Genomic DNA, 14726 nt, shown 5'->3' on the forward strand with positions numbered 1-14726 from the left:
TTTTTATACAATTTATATGGAATAAACTACTTTTTAAGATGCAGAGGAAGAATTTTTTCTGTTTAAAGCATATACTTTTGTCTTCAGCAATTAATCTATTACTAATGGGACTCAATGTCACCCACAAAATCATTATTTTATGGTAAACTGGAATGCATTACAATGCTATTTTACTAAGATGTCTTTAGTGCACTATAGGTCTTCCATTTCCCATTTTTCAGAAAATTTAAATGAAACCTTTTATCTCAGTAAGTTACATTGCTAGCCACAAAGTGCTGAAACATGCTTTTGTGTACCTGCATTTCATTTCTATTTGGTAGAAAGTAAAATGATTTTGTCAACAATCCATCAGTAACCCATGCTCAGCCACTTCTCACTACAGATTGGAAGAAGCTCTGGCACAGCAAAGGTTCTAGCAAGCGTGCTGTATATTGGAAAATGCTTTTCATTGATACCTTGATTTTCTATAAATTATGCATATGCAGTACTTGAACCATGTACAACTGCATAAAACTGAATGCAAATGAGTTATCTTGAGCAGGAGCCCACTGGGAGCATTGGCATCTGAAAAGTGAGCCCACCTCTGGTGCCCTCTCCTGAACTCTCTTCCCTGCAGTTTTCCTGGGCCAGCCTTGTCCATGCAGATGGCAATCATGTGACAGCAAGCTTCAGCAGGTTTAGGTCTAAATCACAAATCTGTCATTAACCCTTTTTATTCTTGCAGAGCAGACTTCCCCACCAGTTACTATTCAGAGGAGTTTGTGCTTCATAACTGACAGTTCTGAATTAAATTAGTATGATCTGCTTGTTTTACATCTGTAACTAGCACAGAGACACAGCTCATCTGTGTTCTGACAGCTCTCACTGAACATCTTACACTGAAAATATTGCCCAGATGAGGAATTAAGGTAAGAAAGTTGTCTTCTTAGGCTTCTCTGCACTCAGTGGAGAAACAACTTTCACTTAGAAGATTTTCATACAGCAATGTCTGAAACTTTGCACTCCGAACTTGTTTTCCCTTAACCATATTGATAGGGAATATAATTAAAACATGAGAATACTACATGAAAATTTTACAGACACTAGCTATTTGTGTATTAGTAAAGATAGTAGGAAACCTTTGGCCAAAAACCATCAAGCATGTTGCAATTTGAATCACAGTTCCAAGAGTTAATATTAGTTTCTCTTTCAAGGTGACTGCAGTACAGAATTGTTGCAGGTTTGAAATGTTGCACGTAGTGTGCTAAGAGACTCAGTTTAAAAATAACAATAAACCAAAGAAAGTGAAGTAACTTTTAATTCCCTTTTTTAAATGTGCATTTGAATTTAATACAATCTGTAAGGCACTCTCATAAGTAAAAAAAAAAAAAAATAAACATTCTTTTCCAAATAAGGACAGTTACAAGGCAATGATATGCACATAAAAATATAAACTTATCTGTAACTGATAAACAATGAAACAAAAATGTTCAGGTTTTGGATGCGTTGCAAGGTAATGTCATTTCTGTATCATGACACCACTCAGAGTAAATATTGGCACTGTAAATGATTTCTCATTGGGGTTAGGAACTTGTATTCTCTTCATATCCCAGTAAAAAATAAAGTCTTTAATAAATAAATATATAAAATAAATATATGCTATCTGGCGATGTATAAATAGGTCCATCCCGAAGAAAAGTTCCAGTTTTGAATATGTATTGACATCCAATGTCCATCACTACAGCAGAGTCCATAAAACTTCACACACAGTTCTCAGGATTTGTTACTATTTTACAGTCCATTTCTTTCTATTTCTTCCAGCCATTGTCTCATCCCTATGATGTAGATGGTTCCTGGCTAATGTACAGGCCACAGGTAATCCAGACAGAGCTGCTGAGAGTCCATTGTGTTTTAAGAAGTCCCACTTCCCCCTGGTGACTGGCTTCCAAACCATTCAGCAAGCCTTGAGGAAGCTGGTCCACATCCAGCTTCAAGGCTTTGTCTCCTACATCCAGTGGTCAGAAATCAGAGGCTTGCCTTTCACCACGCAGGTTCTTCACATCCAGCCTCCTAGACCTCTGCAGGTTCCTCAGGTTTCATTGCCATGAAAGCGTGGGCAACAGCTCCAGTTTGCTTGTTTGCCAAAGCTGCCTCTTTCCTCAGCTGTATCCTAACACATCTTTGTACAGTTCTGGAACTCTTTCAGGATCTACAGGCCGGGGCAAGAAATGTGTGAATTTCTGGTGTCTTTTGGACCTTGCCCCATCTCTGGGGGTACCATCTTTATTAAGCGCCACAAAGTACCTCCGCCCTGAATCGCCATGTTTGTATACATTGGATGAGTAAGTGTTGTACCAGTTCTCCTCAAATTGCTCCCTGAAGATGCACTCAGAAGTTAATTTCTCCTACAGAAAGAAAGAGAAAAGAAAAATAAGTCAAGCTGTCACTAGCTATTTGAAGACATGAAAAAAAAATATAAACAAAATGCTTTAGGCTTTGTGTTGCCTTAGTGTTTTTTAAATGTCAACAAACCAAACCCAAGAAGAATTATGTAGATCTGATAGTGAGTTTGGAAACTTGGCCCTGTACACCTATAATTTTGGATTTAAAAAATTAATTAGTTAACATTTACTGTAAGAAAAAATTACTTACTTATGATTTAAAATTCATCTGACTTACAGGAATTATATTATGTAGAGTTCTGTCTTGGGGTATCTACTGTTCTAGAAATGAGATTTGGTAGAGGGAGCAGGAAGGTATTTACATATTTCTTTGTGGTGTGCATCACTTCTCACATTTTAAACTGGAATGACCACAACCAAAGGAAGTGGAGAAACAGAATAGTTTAACTGAAGATGCTTTGAAACTTGCAAGAAGAGTAGGACTGGTATCACCCTTATAGCTTGTAAAAATCAATTCTATTTTGTTGAAGCATCCAAGGCTACATTGTGTACTTCAAAAATACATTACACATTTCAACAGGAAAAGATGTTAGTGTTTTGAAAGCTGAGATGAACTTCTTGAGGGAGTTGCATTGTGGTAGGAAGGAAACCACAACCTAAAGATGTATGAGCTGATATGAAAGTGGTACTTACAGAGCCATAGAGTTCTCCCTTCTCGTTCATTCCAAGGTAAAGGCCACTGTCCACGCCTCTAATACTGACCAGTCCCACTGCCACACTGATGAATTCAAGGATACCTGAAAAAAATGCTCTCATTAATTTTGTAACCATAAAACACATACCATCCAAAAACTCAATTAAAAACAAGCAGAAAATGCACATTACAGTTAATGTGGCCTAGTTTCTCTGAAATTTCAAATATTATGCGAAAAAGTACGCAACATTCAAAGAAAAGCAGTCTGAGAAGTCTCATCTAGGAATATGAATCCTACACCACTTAAGAAACTTTTTAAAAATGTTGAATATAACAGGACTTTATTCATCACTGAGACTAAAGCCATTACTGCCATGCTGTTGGAGTCTTTAATGATTGTACACTATTTACTAAACTGCCTACTCAAATATTGGAAGATTGGTTTGAATTACCTGAAAATACACTTTTCTACTTCTACAGAGTTATCTTAAAAAAACACATCCATTATTAGGTTATTTGAATGGAAATCAAAGTACAGATGGGAATTTTATATAACAGAATCTACGCACAGAAAAAGAAAAGTATTTGCCAGACATCTTATCTAGAATATGGGCCCACAGCTCTTGACACAACTTGCTGTCTTTATTGCAGGCTTTTAAAGTACATAAAATATGCTGCTTTTTTTTGCTACTGTTTGGATTACAACATTATTTATATTACATTTACCCAAAAATGTAATATATATTAATAAAGTATTTGAGACATGAGGTACTATTTGAAGCCTGAATTTGCCAAAGGTAAGCCAACATACTTAACCAATTGATATGCACAGATTACAGCACATCCAAAACATGAAAGAATGTGTGAAGTGGCTTTTTGGAAGTTGTTAACAATGTAAACAAAGCCTCAAAAAGAAGTGCCAGAATCAGATCTAAGATACTGCTGTTCAGCAGCAAATCCACAAAACATTTTAAAAACCCCTGAATCTAAGTTAAGTAGTTTTAAATAGTGCATCTGACTATGATTATTTGTCTGTTTACTACTTATGATTTCAGGACAATTTTCACTCTCAGACAGATGGACTGTCTGGACTACACAATAATTTAAAATGTTTTCAGTTTTAATTAAGCTTTAGCAGGTTTCTTAGTTGTATTAACAAACAGCAAAGAAAATAAGTCCTTTACAAACAGTAAGCATTAAAAACTGTATCACACATAAATCATCCTAATTCTCCAGTTCATAAAGCACAGAGTCCCATAAAAGATTTGGAGGCATTTTGTCTTTCTGATATCATTTTCAAAGCCACCCTTTTCCAAAAGCATAATAAGCAGGTGATACAACCCACAAAGAAACCACATCAGACAAACCTGCCAAAAGTAGTGGTAGAATAAAGGTAGTACAATTCTAAAAAGCCCAGCAAATGTTAGATCTATGGCTAGCTTGGTTTTCCTTTTGAAGCAAAGATTTATTTCATGTTTACATGCTGTAGGAAATCTTCCTTCTGAGAACTGTCTGACTACTGCTCTTCTACTTCTTAAAACATCCATGTGTTATAAAGGCAATTAAGAGCCGTTCCAACAGATTGCTTTGACTATGGGGAGGATGATAGGAAGCTCTTTAATCACCTTTTTACGACTGCTAAATCAATACACACCAAGACTCACATGTAGTTGACAACAGCAGGTTTGTTCAGATGTCCACCTTCTACAACTACTATTTAGGATTTACTCTCATACACAGGAAATGTTTATGTTTTGGGGTTGTCTTCACCCCCTTGGGGTTTACAGACAGTGAAAGCTGGCTGGGAGGGATTTTAAGCACCTGATCAGAGGCATTTTTGGCTCCTCTGCTTCAGCTTTATGTCCTGTGAAGCAAAGCAGTCTAAAGCAGCCTAAGGATCAGCATGCCCAAGCCTGTGACCTGTACTGTTTTACAGAGACCCAAGAAGCTCCGATACTAGCAGTGAATACAAGAAGGATCAGTCTGACTCTCAGCCATTCCCACTAAACCTACCCATGTATGCATGTGCCTACAGACCCCCAGCACAGTCTGAGCACCGCCTATCTCCCGACTCACCTGGGGTGCATAGCCCTCCCTCACTATCCTGCCCTGCTGCAGACCCCGCGGTCAAGCGCCGGAGGGAGAAGCCTTTCTGTTCTGACAACTCATCCACCTGCCTCAGCATCACCAGCATCCCATCTCCCTCCCAAGCGCACGGCCGCTCCCGCCCAGGCACACACAGGCGCTTACACCCGCACTCGCACACGCGGGGCCGTGCCGCAGGCGCCTACCGAAGAGGCTGTGGTCCTGGCGGGTGCCGCGCACGCTGCCGTCGGGCAGGATCTGCAGGTGGAAGCCGGTGCGGCAGTAGAGCTGCCGCCGCCGCAGGATGCCCTGCAAGTGTGCCAGGTCCGCCGCCGCCGCCGCCGGGCCGCGGCGGTCCCCCCGCTCCGCCGGGGCGAGGCGGTCCCCGAGCAGCGCCGGGCGCTCCCCGGCGGGCGGCAGCAAGAAGTGGGCACCCACCGGCTGTCCCAGGCCGTCCAGGCCGCCCAGGAAGCCGCCCACCTCGGCCAGCGGAGCCATGCGGGCGCGGGGCGAGCGGACTAGGGCGCGGCGGCGGCGGAGAGCGGCTGCCGGCCTCTCCCGGTGGGCATGTGGGGGTGTGCGGCGGAGCCCCAAGCATGGGGAGCCGGCAGGGCCGAACGGAACCGGGCCGAGCCGTGCTGAGCCGAGCCAGTGCGAGCCAGGCGGCGGGGTGCTGCTCATCAGCCCCGCGTGTGTGTATATATATACGGCGGTCCCCTGACATATGCTAATGAAGCCGCTGCGGGGAGGCCGCGTTTGAAATTGTAAACCGGCTCCCCCTCCGCTCGCACCTTCCTCTGATCTGCGCTGACGGCGGGGAGGGGGCTCCGGGCGCGCCCCCCGCGCGCAGCCGGGCGCGCACACGCGCGGCGGGGCGGGGGCGCGGGCGCGGCCCCTGCGCGGAGGGAGCGGAGCGGGCAGCGGGGACGGGCGGGAGCTGCCGGAGCATTACATGGACAGGTGCAAGGAGAGGCGGGAGGGAAGAAGGAGAAAGGGAGTTATCTGAGGGTTAGACCTGCCCAGACACACATGAAAGAAAAGACCCGAAGATCTGACAGTTTTACTCCCTGTTTCTGAAACGCTAATAAAATGTACATGCATTACGCTTCCCTTTTATCGCTTCAACTACAAGGAGGGGAATTTCTAAAGAAATTGGCATCGTCAGAGAGGTGTTTTCCCCTCTGCAAATTCTCCCTCACATTTAATTTATCACTGATGTGACTAAACTGATCTATATTTAGGTATTGACAGGAGGTCTTAAAAAAGTAAATAGGCAGCCCCATCGTTTGGGATAAATATTTTCAAGATTTGCAGAGAAGAAGAAAGAAAGAAAGATTGAGAGGTGGTTCATCTAATCCATCTTCTTTGGGGTTTTTCACTGGGCCCGTAGCCAGGGTCTGTGGGCATCATAAATTAGCAGTATCGTGTACCGAAAGATCCCTGTTGTAGTTCTACTATATTTTGAATCAGTTTGGGACTTTGTTGTCCTGTTCCAGATGAGCATATGCACTTTTCTCATCCCCAGAGCAGAATGGTTCACAGAGGAAATATGTTTTGGTGGAAAATATATTCATCGATGGTAAAACAATGCTACATTAACAGCTTGACTTTTGCCATCTTTCCTGCTTTTTCTGTGAAGTCTAATGAATTTTAGGGCTTAAATGACATGACCTATCTCAGCATCTAAGATATGCAGTTCTTTGCCAACGTTTAAAACATGGTATTAGAGTATAAAATGTAAAGATCTTTCATAGTTAGTTCTTTCAAAAGTTCAAGAGAATCACTTGGTGGTTTAAGGTTTCATTTAAACAAAAAAGTTGCAGAGAATCATGAGAGATTAGTTCTCCCGTCTTGCTTCATGGTCTTTTCAGTCACAGTCTAAATCTGAGAGATCAAATGGATTTGACTGCTTACCTTTATTTGCTATGGAGAGTATAGGGCTAATTAATTGGCAGGTGCTTTAAAGCAGGTAATGTGACACCTTTTCATCATTGCAGTCCTAAGTACTGCCCCTGTGTGCACCTGAATTATAAAAAGGCTACTTTAAAGCAAGTGATTTACTGTGGAGGGATTTAAAACTGAAAAAATTAATGCTAAATACAATGATCAGATAAATCACCTCAGAGGAGAGCACAGGCAGACCTGTTCTGAAGGCAGTTACAGATAGATGTTATATTATTTTACCTTTCAGATAACAGGAGCCTGTCATGTGGTGGGACCCAAAAATCCACCATAATCGAGATTTCAAAGCACATCTGTGTAAACATTATCACATCAGTGTAAAACATCAACCAATGAGCTTTCTCTTTGAAGCAAATCTACTTAATTGTAGTGCTAAATCAAAGAAATAGATCAAAGTTGAATAATCTATATGGCACCTATTTCTCAAATAGCCTGCTCACTGATTACTCAAATACACCAAAAACGTTTGAAACAAACATCAAGTATTTTTATTGACATGACTGACAGGTCAAGATCAAACTGTGCATCACAGCTGTTAAGTTGCAGGACATGCACCAGGATGGTACAGTTAAATGGAGGAGGTATATTGTTCTACGCCTAAAGATGCTGTTCCTGGGTCCAAGCAGTTCCCTCAAGTCCTACAAACAGTAGGGGGGTCTATGGTTCCGAAAATGTCACTGTCTCCAGTAGTGAAGGGTTGGGGTTATTTTGAAGGAAAAAACATCTTCAGCCATCACACACTGAAAGACCCTTATGGCTAAATCTTTCCTGTTATATAATGGAAATGTTTAAAGTAGAGCGGAATACATAACACCGATCTTTTCTGAGTGGAGTCTTTAATGTCTGGGAACTAAACCGGTTATGCTGTTTTATAAAGTACCAGAAAAGAAACAAAAAGATAAGATTTTGTGTGTGTGTGTGTTTGCACTAGTCATGTGACAGGAAAAGATAACACTAAGATTTTTTTTTTTGCACCTTCTGAAACTATACCATGGGAAGTTAAATAATTTTGAAGGGTTTTTTCACAAGAGTACATAATTCAGCTTAAAGTATACGGTACAATCTAATCGACTCTAGATATACTTCCTAGAGACGGCACTTTCAGTGTCATTGAACAAATATATATGTGGTCAAGTTTTTATTTGCATAGCAAGTAGTTAGGACTTCTACAGACAATATAATTACTGTATATTTCCTAAGAATAGCATATTGTCATAAGCAAAACCTAGTGGCTGCTGAGGGAGTGGAGAATGTAATGGACTGAAATCTTTCATAGTCTGTATATATATGGAGAGACAGATCGACCTACATATCTATAACACTCTTGCTAGCTATAAAACTTTAGGTCCTGCAATTTATTCGACCTTTGTTAATTTTAGAACTCCCTCACAACAGTTTTGTGCCAGTCATAAATTTTTAATGATATAAAAAAATACTGGAAAGGGAGGGTTCATGAATACATGAGAAAGCAAACATTTGGTGGAACAAAACCCAAGGAGTAGCACACAAAGGAATATGTCCCGCTGGACACACCTATGTGTCATGGCCAGTTTCAGATTCTCCCTAGAATTGGACACAAAAATACGGTTCTCTGTTTTCAGGAAGGCAAGAAAAATATGTACAGGTTACAATGAGTGCCTTTCTAAGCACTGCATGTCTGTGTGAAAAAGGTGTATCCTTACGCAGAATTCACTAGGAATAAAAGAACAGAACCTTTCCAAGTCTCCATGTATGAATTAGGCCATAATCTGATGATGTAAAGCCTTTAAAATGCAATACATGCAGATTTTAAAAACATTGAAAGCTTTCTCTTCTGATCAGATATAGTAGCAAGTATGGATGCATGTATACATACATGTATATTTATATTTAACTATTTAAGAAAACTCAGATGAAGAAAAAGCAATTATGATTTTTTTTTTCCTATGGGAAGGAAGTTCTACATTTCTTACACCTTCATGCTTTATTTCTTTAATTGAAAACAGAAATTCATAGGGCTTTTTAAGATTCATGATTTAACTGTCCATGTTTTTGTGTACACACATGAATAAACCCCTATATATGCAGAATGGAACAGAGAAGCTATTGCAATGAGCACAGATTTACATGGCTACATCCAGCGAGGAAAGACTGTTTCAATATATCAGTATTCAAATGCCTCATTTGGCAGCTTTTTTATTAGTCCTGTAAGTGAATCATTGGATTAAAACAACCTTAATTTATTTAAATTGCATGCTTTCTGAATCTGTGCATACAAGATGTTCAGACAGCTTATGTTTTTAGACTTGCTGCACAAATAAATTTTGCTCTTGTTCCTAAACAAACACCTCACCAGGGAAGTTCTGCCTAAAGTTACCTGGGTGTAAGTAGTTGCAGATGTGAACTGGATTTTTGAAGTGAAAGAAATTTTAGCCCAAAGGTGTTATTGAAAAGTCAGTAAAATGTGGCTGACTAATTTCAGGGAAACAGTGTGAACAGGGAGATAACTCATGGTTCATGACTACAGTTCAGGTGACTGATGCGCTCTTAACAGGTTTAATTTGGGACACCACACTGACCAAAAAGCGTTTTCTCTTCCAGTCAGACCAAAAAGGTAGACTATTTGAAAAAGTTATTGTATTGGTGAATGATGTCTCCTAATGAGGCAGCTAGAACTGGTAAGATCCAAGAGCCACATTCTACAGACTTTTCCAGACTGGATGCTTAGTCATGTACTGGCAAGAACAGTACTCGTGTTTCAGTCAAGCTAAGCACCAGGAACTATTATTGCCTTGACTCCTAAATGTCATTATACTGGCCTTTAGTCATTTAGTACAGAGATGTGACTCAGACTTGCAGACAAGGATTTTGCCTGGGAGTCATACATACAAAGTATTTATAAAATAAAGCAGTAGATTATTAAAAAAAATAATAGTTTTTAGTTGGGAATAATGAAGTCAAGGGAATTATTTGATGAATGAATTGGCTTACAGTAGTCTAAAATTTTGAAAGAAATGCCATAAGTCCAGCATTCAGCCCAGATCCCAGCCATTCCAGCTCCGCGGTAACTCAACCTTGGCCATGCTTGCAGTTGCATCATCTAACATTCAGTTGACAAACATAGCCACACTTACTTCTTGACACATATCATAACCACTGACTTGAAAATCCATGAGAGTGTCTTAAAAGGTATCAAGTTATCATGTGTGTACTTTCCTAAATCTTGTTCATAGCAATATAAAAAGTCATTAGAGATTTAGGTGGGGGAAGGCTAAGTGGATGAAACGTGGGGAAAATGTACTTATGTAAAGAAGAAAAAGACTGAGACTGTACCATTGTAAAAAAATGCCATAAGGTGTGCTGCATCTTGAAATGTTTGTGTTCATTTTATAAAGTTTCAAGGTAATGTAGGTGGTGATGCAGGTTGTACCATGGAAGGATGCCCTAACACGAAACGCCTGACAAGACTTATTGCCCATCAGCATCAAGTAGGGATAAAAGACCGTGCTCATCGTTCACAACTGGTTTTACACTAGTTCTTGGTTATGCTAAGGACTAGGAGGCTCGGGGCACGCCGCTGAGCACCCGCTGTGCGGCGAGGGGCGCGCACGGCCCTGCCCGGGCACCGCAGTTCCCACGCACCACCCTGCCCAGGCACTCTGGCTCGGACCGCGCGGAGCCAGCTCCGTGCCGGTTCCTCGGCTTTGCTCGGACACCTCGTACCTCCCCTACCTTGGCCGCGCCCCGCCGCTGGCCCGGCACGTCCCGCTGCCCGCCCTGGGAGCCGGGAGCGGGGAGCAGCGCCCGGGGCGGCCCGGCACGGCGCGGGGCGGGGCCTGCGGGGCCCGCTCCGATCCCCACCCCCTTCCCCTTCTCGCGAGGCTTCTGCCGGCACCGGGGGCTCGGTGCGCCGGGCGCTGGGGCGGAGCGGGCCATGGCCGCCCTGCGCTCCCTGCTGCGGTGGCGCCGCCGCCTGGGGCCCGCGCCCGGCGCTCCGCCCGCCCGGCGGCTGTGGGGCGGCGGCGGCGGCGGCGGGGCCGGGGCGGCGGGGCCGCGGCGGTGGCGGCGGGAGCTGGGCTGGGCGGCGGCGGCGGGGGCGGCTCTCGCCGGGTTCGCGGGGTACCGGCTGTCCGAGCGGCGGTGGGAGCCTTCCCGGGAGCCTTCCCGGGAGCCGGCGGCCGCCGAGCCGGGCGGGGCCCGGGCGCTGCTCCCCATCCCCGTGGCGGCCGCCGCCAAGGAGACGGTGACGGTAGGTGTGTGCGCGCCCCTCCGCAGGGAGCCGGCTCTGCCGGGGGCGGCTCTCCGGAGCGCGCTCCCGGGATGTGGCGCAGAGGTGACCCCGCGTGGGGCCAGCCCCGGGCCGGGAGCGAGGCCGGGCCCCGGCGGGGGCCGTCACCCGTCCGGAGAGACGGGCCGTCCCCGGAGCGCGCCCTGGCTGCGCCTCGCAGCGCCAGCCCTGCCTTTCGCCTCCGGTGCTATCCTACTCGAATCTTTCTTTAGTAGAAAACGCTGGTTTGCAAATGGTACAACACCTGGCAGCGCAAACCCTGACTTTCGATTTATACCTAGGACAATCACCTTTCTAGTATAAAATTTCCTGTAGAGTGAAAGGTTTGCGCTGAACTTCGTAAGGAGTGGCAGCATTGTGACAAATAACGGTTCTGCTGGGCCAGTTCAGCGAAAACACCGGCTGCGTAACCAGGGGTGACAAGGAACAGTTCACGTTAACCTGGAAAGTGAAGTTTCCTGTGATAAGGATGAGCTCGTGCACCGCAGCCTGTGTAACATATGGTAATCATAGGGTTGGGGTTTTTTCATTTTAAGATGTCAAGAGCTGTGATTAGGCGCTTTGTCAGAGTGGCATCTGCTAGGACTGGAAGTCAGTGGCGCAGATGGCCTGCTTTCTCTATGCCGGGTTTATTTTATACTATCTTTAGGAACAGGATCTACATTTTTGCAGGGAAGGTTTTGTGCCTAAGTATGAATGTTGTTCGCCCTTTTGCCCTGCATCGCTAGCAGAAAGGCAGATTCTGCTGGCGGCATCCTTTATGAAGGGAAGTTGAAATAATTTTGATTATTCGTAGTTTTGTGTCTGGAGTGTGTTACTGTGGTACAGAGGACCGAAGACAAACTGTTTCAGTTTTTCACAGTGTTTTGATTTGACAGAACTTTACATTGTTTTACTTAGCCAGTCTTAATGGTCAGTTTTCTTTAAAGGGAAGTATTGCTGCTGTACCTTTGAAAAGTCAATGAATTTACTTGGATGTATGATTATAATCTTTCCCACACATCGCTATAAAATCATTGAGGTTGAAAATTAAAAACTAAGTTTATATTTTAATTAAATTAAAACAAAAAAATTATAAAATGTAATACCTATGTACATACCTATTTTTTGAAGACAGACATTGTCTTGAACCACCTTGCTTCTGTATGGAAAAGGGCTCAAATTAATTTGGTTTTCTATTTGCATAGCAGAAAAGTTGAAAGATTAATTTGAAATATGTCCAGTCAGATTGTGTGGGCTAAATCCAGACTGACATCTGAGAATATTAGTTTTATGTTGCAGCTTCTGATTTTTGAATAAAAATAAAATTTTACCTAATTGATTTCCAATTGCGTGTCTGTGTGCTCAGGATTCCTGAAAAAATATCCTTTCAGTTGAAGCCCCCTAAAAATGAGGATCAAATATGTGTGGAATTTTTGGTCTGTGGTAGTGGGATCCTGTGCTTTTTTTTATTATTGACTCTTGTTCTGCGGAATGGCTTTTGGGAAAGACCATAGTCTGAAAGCAAACCTAGACAGAGAACTACCACGAGTAGTTTGACCATGAGCTCTATTTGTGATCTATTTATAATTGCCATCTAGACTTGTGATGAGCACCAGCTCTTTCACTGCAGATTTCGAAAACATCTGCAAAGAAGAAGAAAGGAGGCAAATACTGTGTTCAAATGGCACTGAATGCTATTCATGGTGTTTTGCAATGGTACTGTATTGTAACATCCTTTGTTAGAAGGCTGAATTAGTGTTGCCTGAGGGGCAGTAACCTTTTTAATTCTTGATTTTGAGTGCTGAGCTTTCAACTTTAATAGTATGTAACAGTTTAAAAAGTCTGATGACTTTGAAAGTAGAAAATTCTGTCATGAAAAGTCATAAAGGTGTCAGTGTTACTAGGATTAAGGTTGGAGCTATTGGATCTACTGCAGAGTGTGCTTAGAGTAGTCATTGGAGAATGATAACCTGCAGCTTCTCTATAGATGAGTTTGATGGAATGTGATGCATATTTTGCTAGGATATTTTTACAGTTTTATCAGGTACTGACCAACAAAGAACGATGAGGCTCAAATGTCTTAGAATCCTCTCCAGCTGGTTTTGATTGTTTCTTAATTCCTGATGCATAAAGTCTTTCACTGTTTTCTGGGGTTTTCTAGGTCTATATTTACCCCACTTTCCCATTCCCCTAGTTCCCCATTTCATTTCCAGTCTCAGGCTGCTTTTCATTCCACCAAAGCAAATCATGAGTGACTTTTCTTCTTCCTCCCTCCATCCAAGCCACACTCTTCTACTTCATCCTAATATTTTCATTTGCATGTTTCTTCCTTAATCATTCCTCTAGCAGCATGCTTTTCCCAAATGCTATTTACTTAGCTCATTGGAAGCAGGAAGTGGTGTCTCTGCTGTCAGTGTCTTGGTATAGAGATCTGCAGCAGCTGGTAGAAGCAATTACACTGAATGTTTCTTCCATTACCCCTGAGGGACAGAATAACCACTAAGACTCCAGTACTGGCAGTAAAGGGACCAGCCCTTGCAAAACCTGAAATCCTTTCCTTTAAGACATAGACAGCTGTAATATATGGATTTGTATAAACATAGACTTGACAGAGAATCTTAACATTTTTGTAAATGTTCTGGGGGCAAATCTATCTCCTCCCACAGTTTTTGTGTTAATTTTTTTAAAAAAATCCATTCTGAAACATTAATTGATGATGGATGATTTAATTTTTAAAGGTTAAGACATAGTGATTCTAACACAAAGTATTCAGATATTCAGGGTCATTATGGCTGTCTCACCTCTAGCATTGTGGTTAACCTTGGCCAACAGGCAGCACATGGTGCCACACGGCCACTCCCTCGTCTTCTAGCAGTGGGATGGCAAGGAGACTTGGAAGTGTGAAAGGGAAAAAACTTGTGGGTTGAGATAGAGACAGCTTAACAAGCAGAGTAAAGCCCAAGCTTTTTTCCTTTCCCAAAGGAAAAGCCATGGAAATAAAGCAAAACAAGGAATTGATCCACTGCTTCCTGTGGTCAGGCATCCTCAGGCAAACAGGGCTCCATTACATGTAACAGAGACCTGGGAAGACAAATGCACTGAATGTGTCCATTTCCTCTGTCTTCCCCAAAGCTTTTATTAGCAAGCACAATTATTGTGTGGTATGGAATCTCCCATTGGTAAGTTGAGGTCAGCTGTCCCAGCTGTGTCCCCTCCCAGCTTCTTGTACACCTCCAGATGACTCAGTAGTGGGACAGTGTGAGAAGCAGGATGAGCCATGACACTGTGCCACCACTGCTTAGCAACAGCTGAGCTGAAACATCTCTGTTCTCAACACTTTTGGTCATAAATCCAA

At 42.9% G+C, this 14726-nt stretch overlaps 2 protein-coding genes across 8 annotated transcripts in view; one reads left to right on the forward strand and one right to left on the reverse strand.

The window, feature by feature from the left end:
* Positions 1–1073: 1073 nt before the first annotated feature.
* On the reverse strand, positions 1074–5884 carry FGF20 (fibroblast growth factor 20). Its single transcript, XM_063401212.1, is given in 4 exon segments — positions 1074–2384; positions 3075–3178; positions 5367–5782; positions 5784–5884. Coding segments are annotated over 4 exon segments (867 nt in total). The 3' UTR covers positions 1074–2138.
* A 5118-nt stretch (positions 5885–11002) lies between these two features.
* Positions 11003–14726, forward strand: part of MICU3 (mitochondrial calcium uptake family member 3) — a 61701-nt gene continuing 57977 nt past the window's right edge. For all 7 annotated transcript variants that reach the window (XR_010080972.1, XM_063402023.1, XM_063402021.1 and 4 more), the window contains exon 1: positions 11003–11350. Coding sequence is in view for 6 of the 7 variants with exons in the window: in XM_063402023.1 (XP_063258093.1) it covers positions 11036–11350 (315 nt within the window). In the remaining variant the exon portion in view is untranslated. The remainder of the gene's footprint in view (positions 11351–14726) is intronic.

The sequence above is a fragment of the Prinia subflava genome, chromosome 7, assembly GCF_021018805.1.
Source record: "Prinia subflava isolate CZ2003 ecotype Zambia chromosome 7, Cam_Psub_1.2, whole genome shotgun sequence".
In the NCBI taxonomy this organism is placed as follows: Eukaryota; Metazoa; Chordata; class Aves; order Passeriformes; family Cisticolidae; genus Prinia; species Prinia subflava.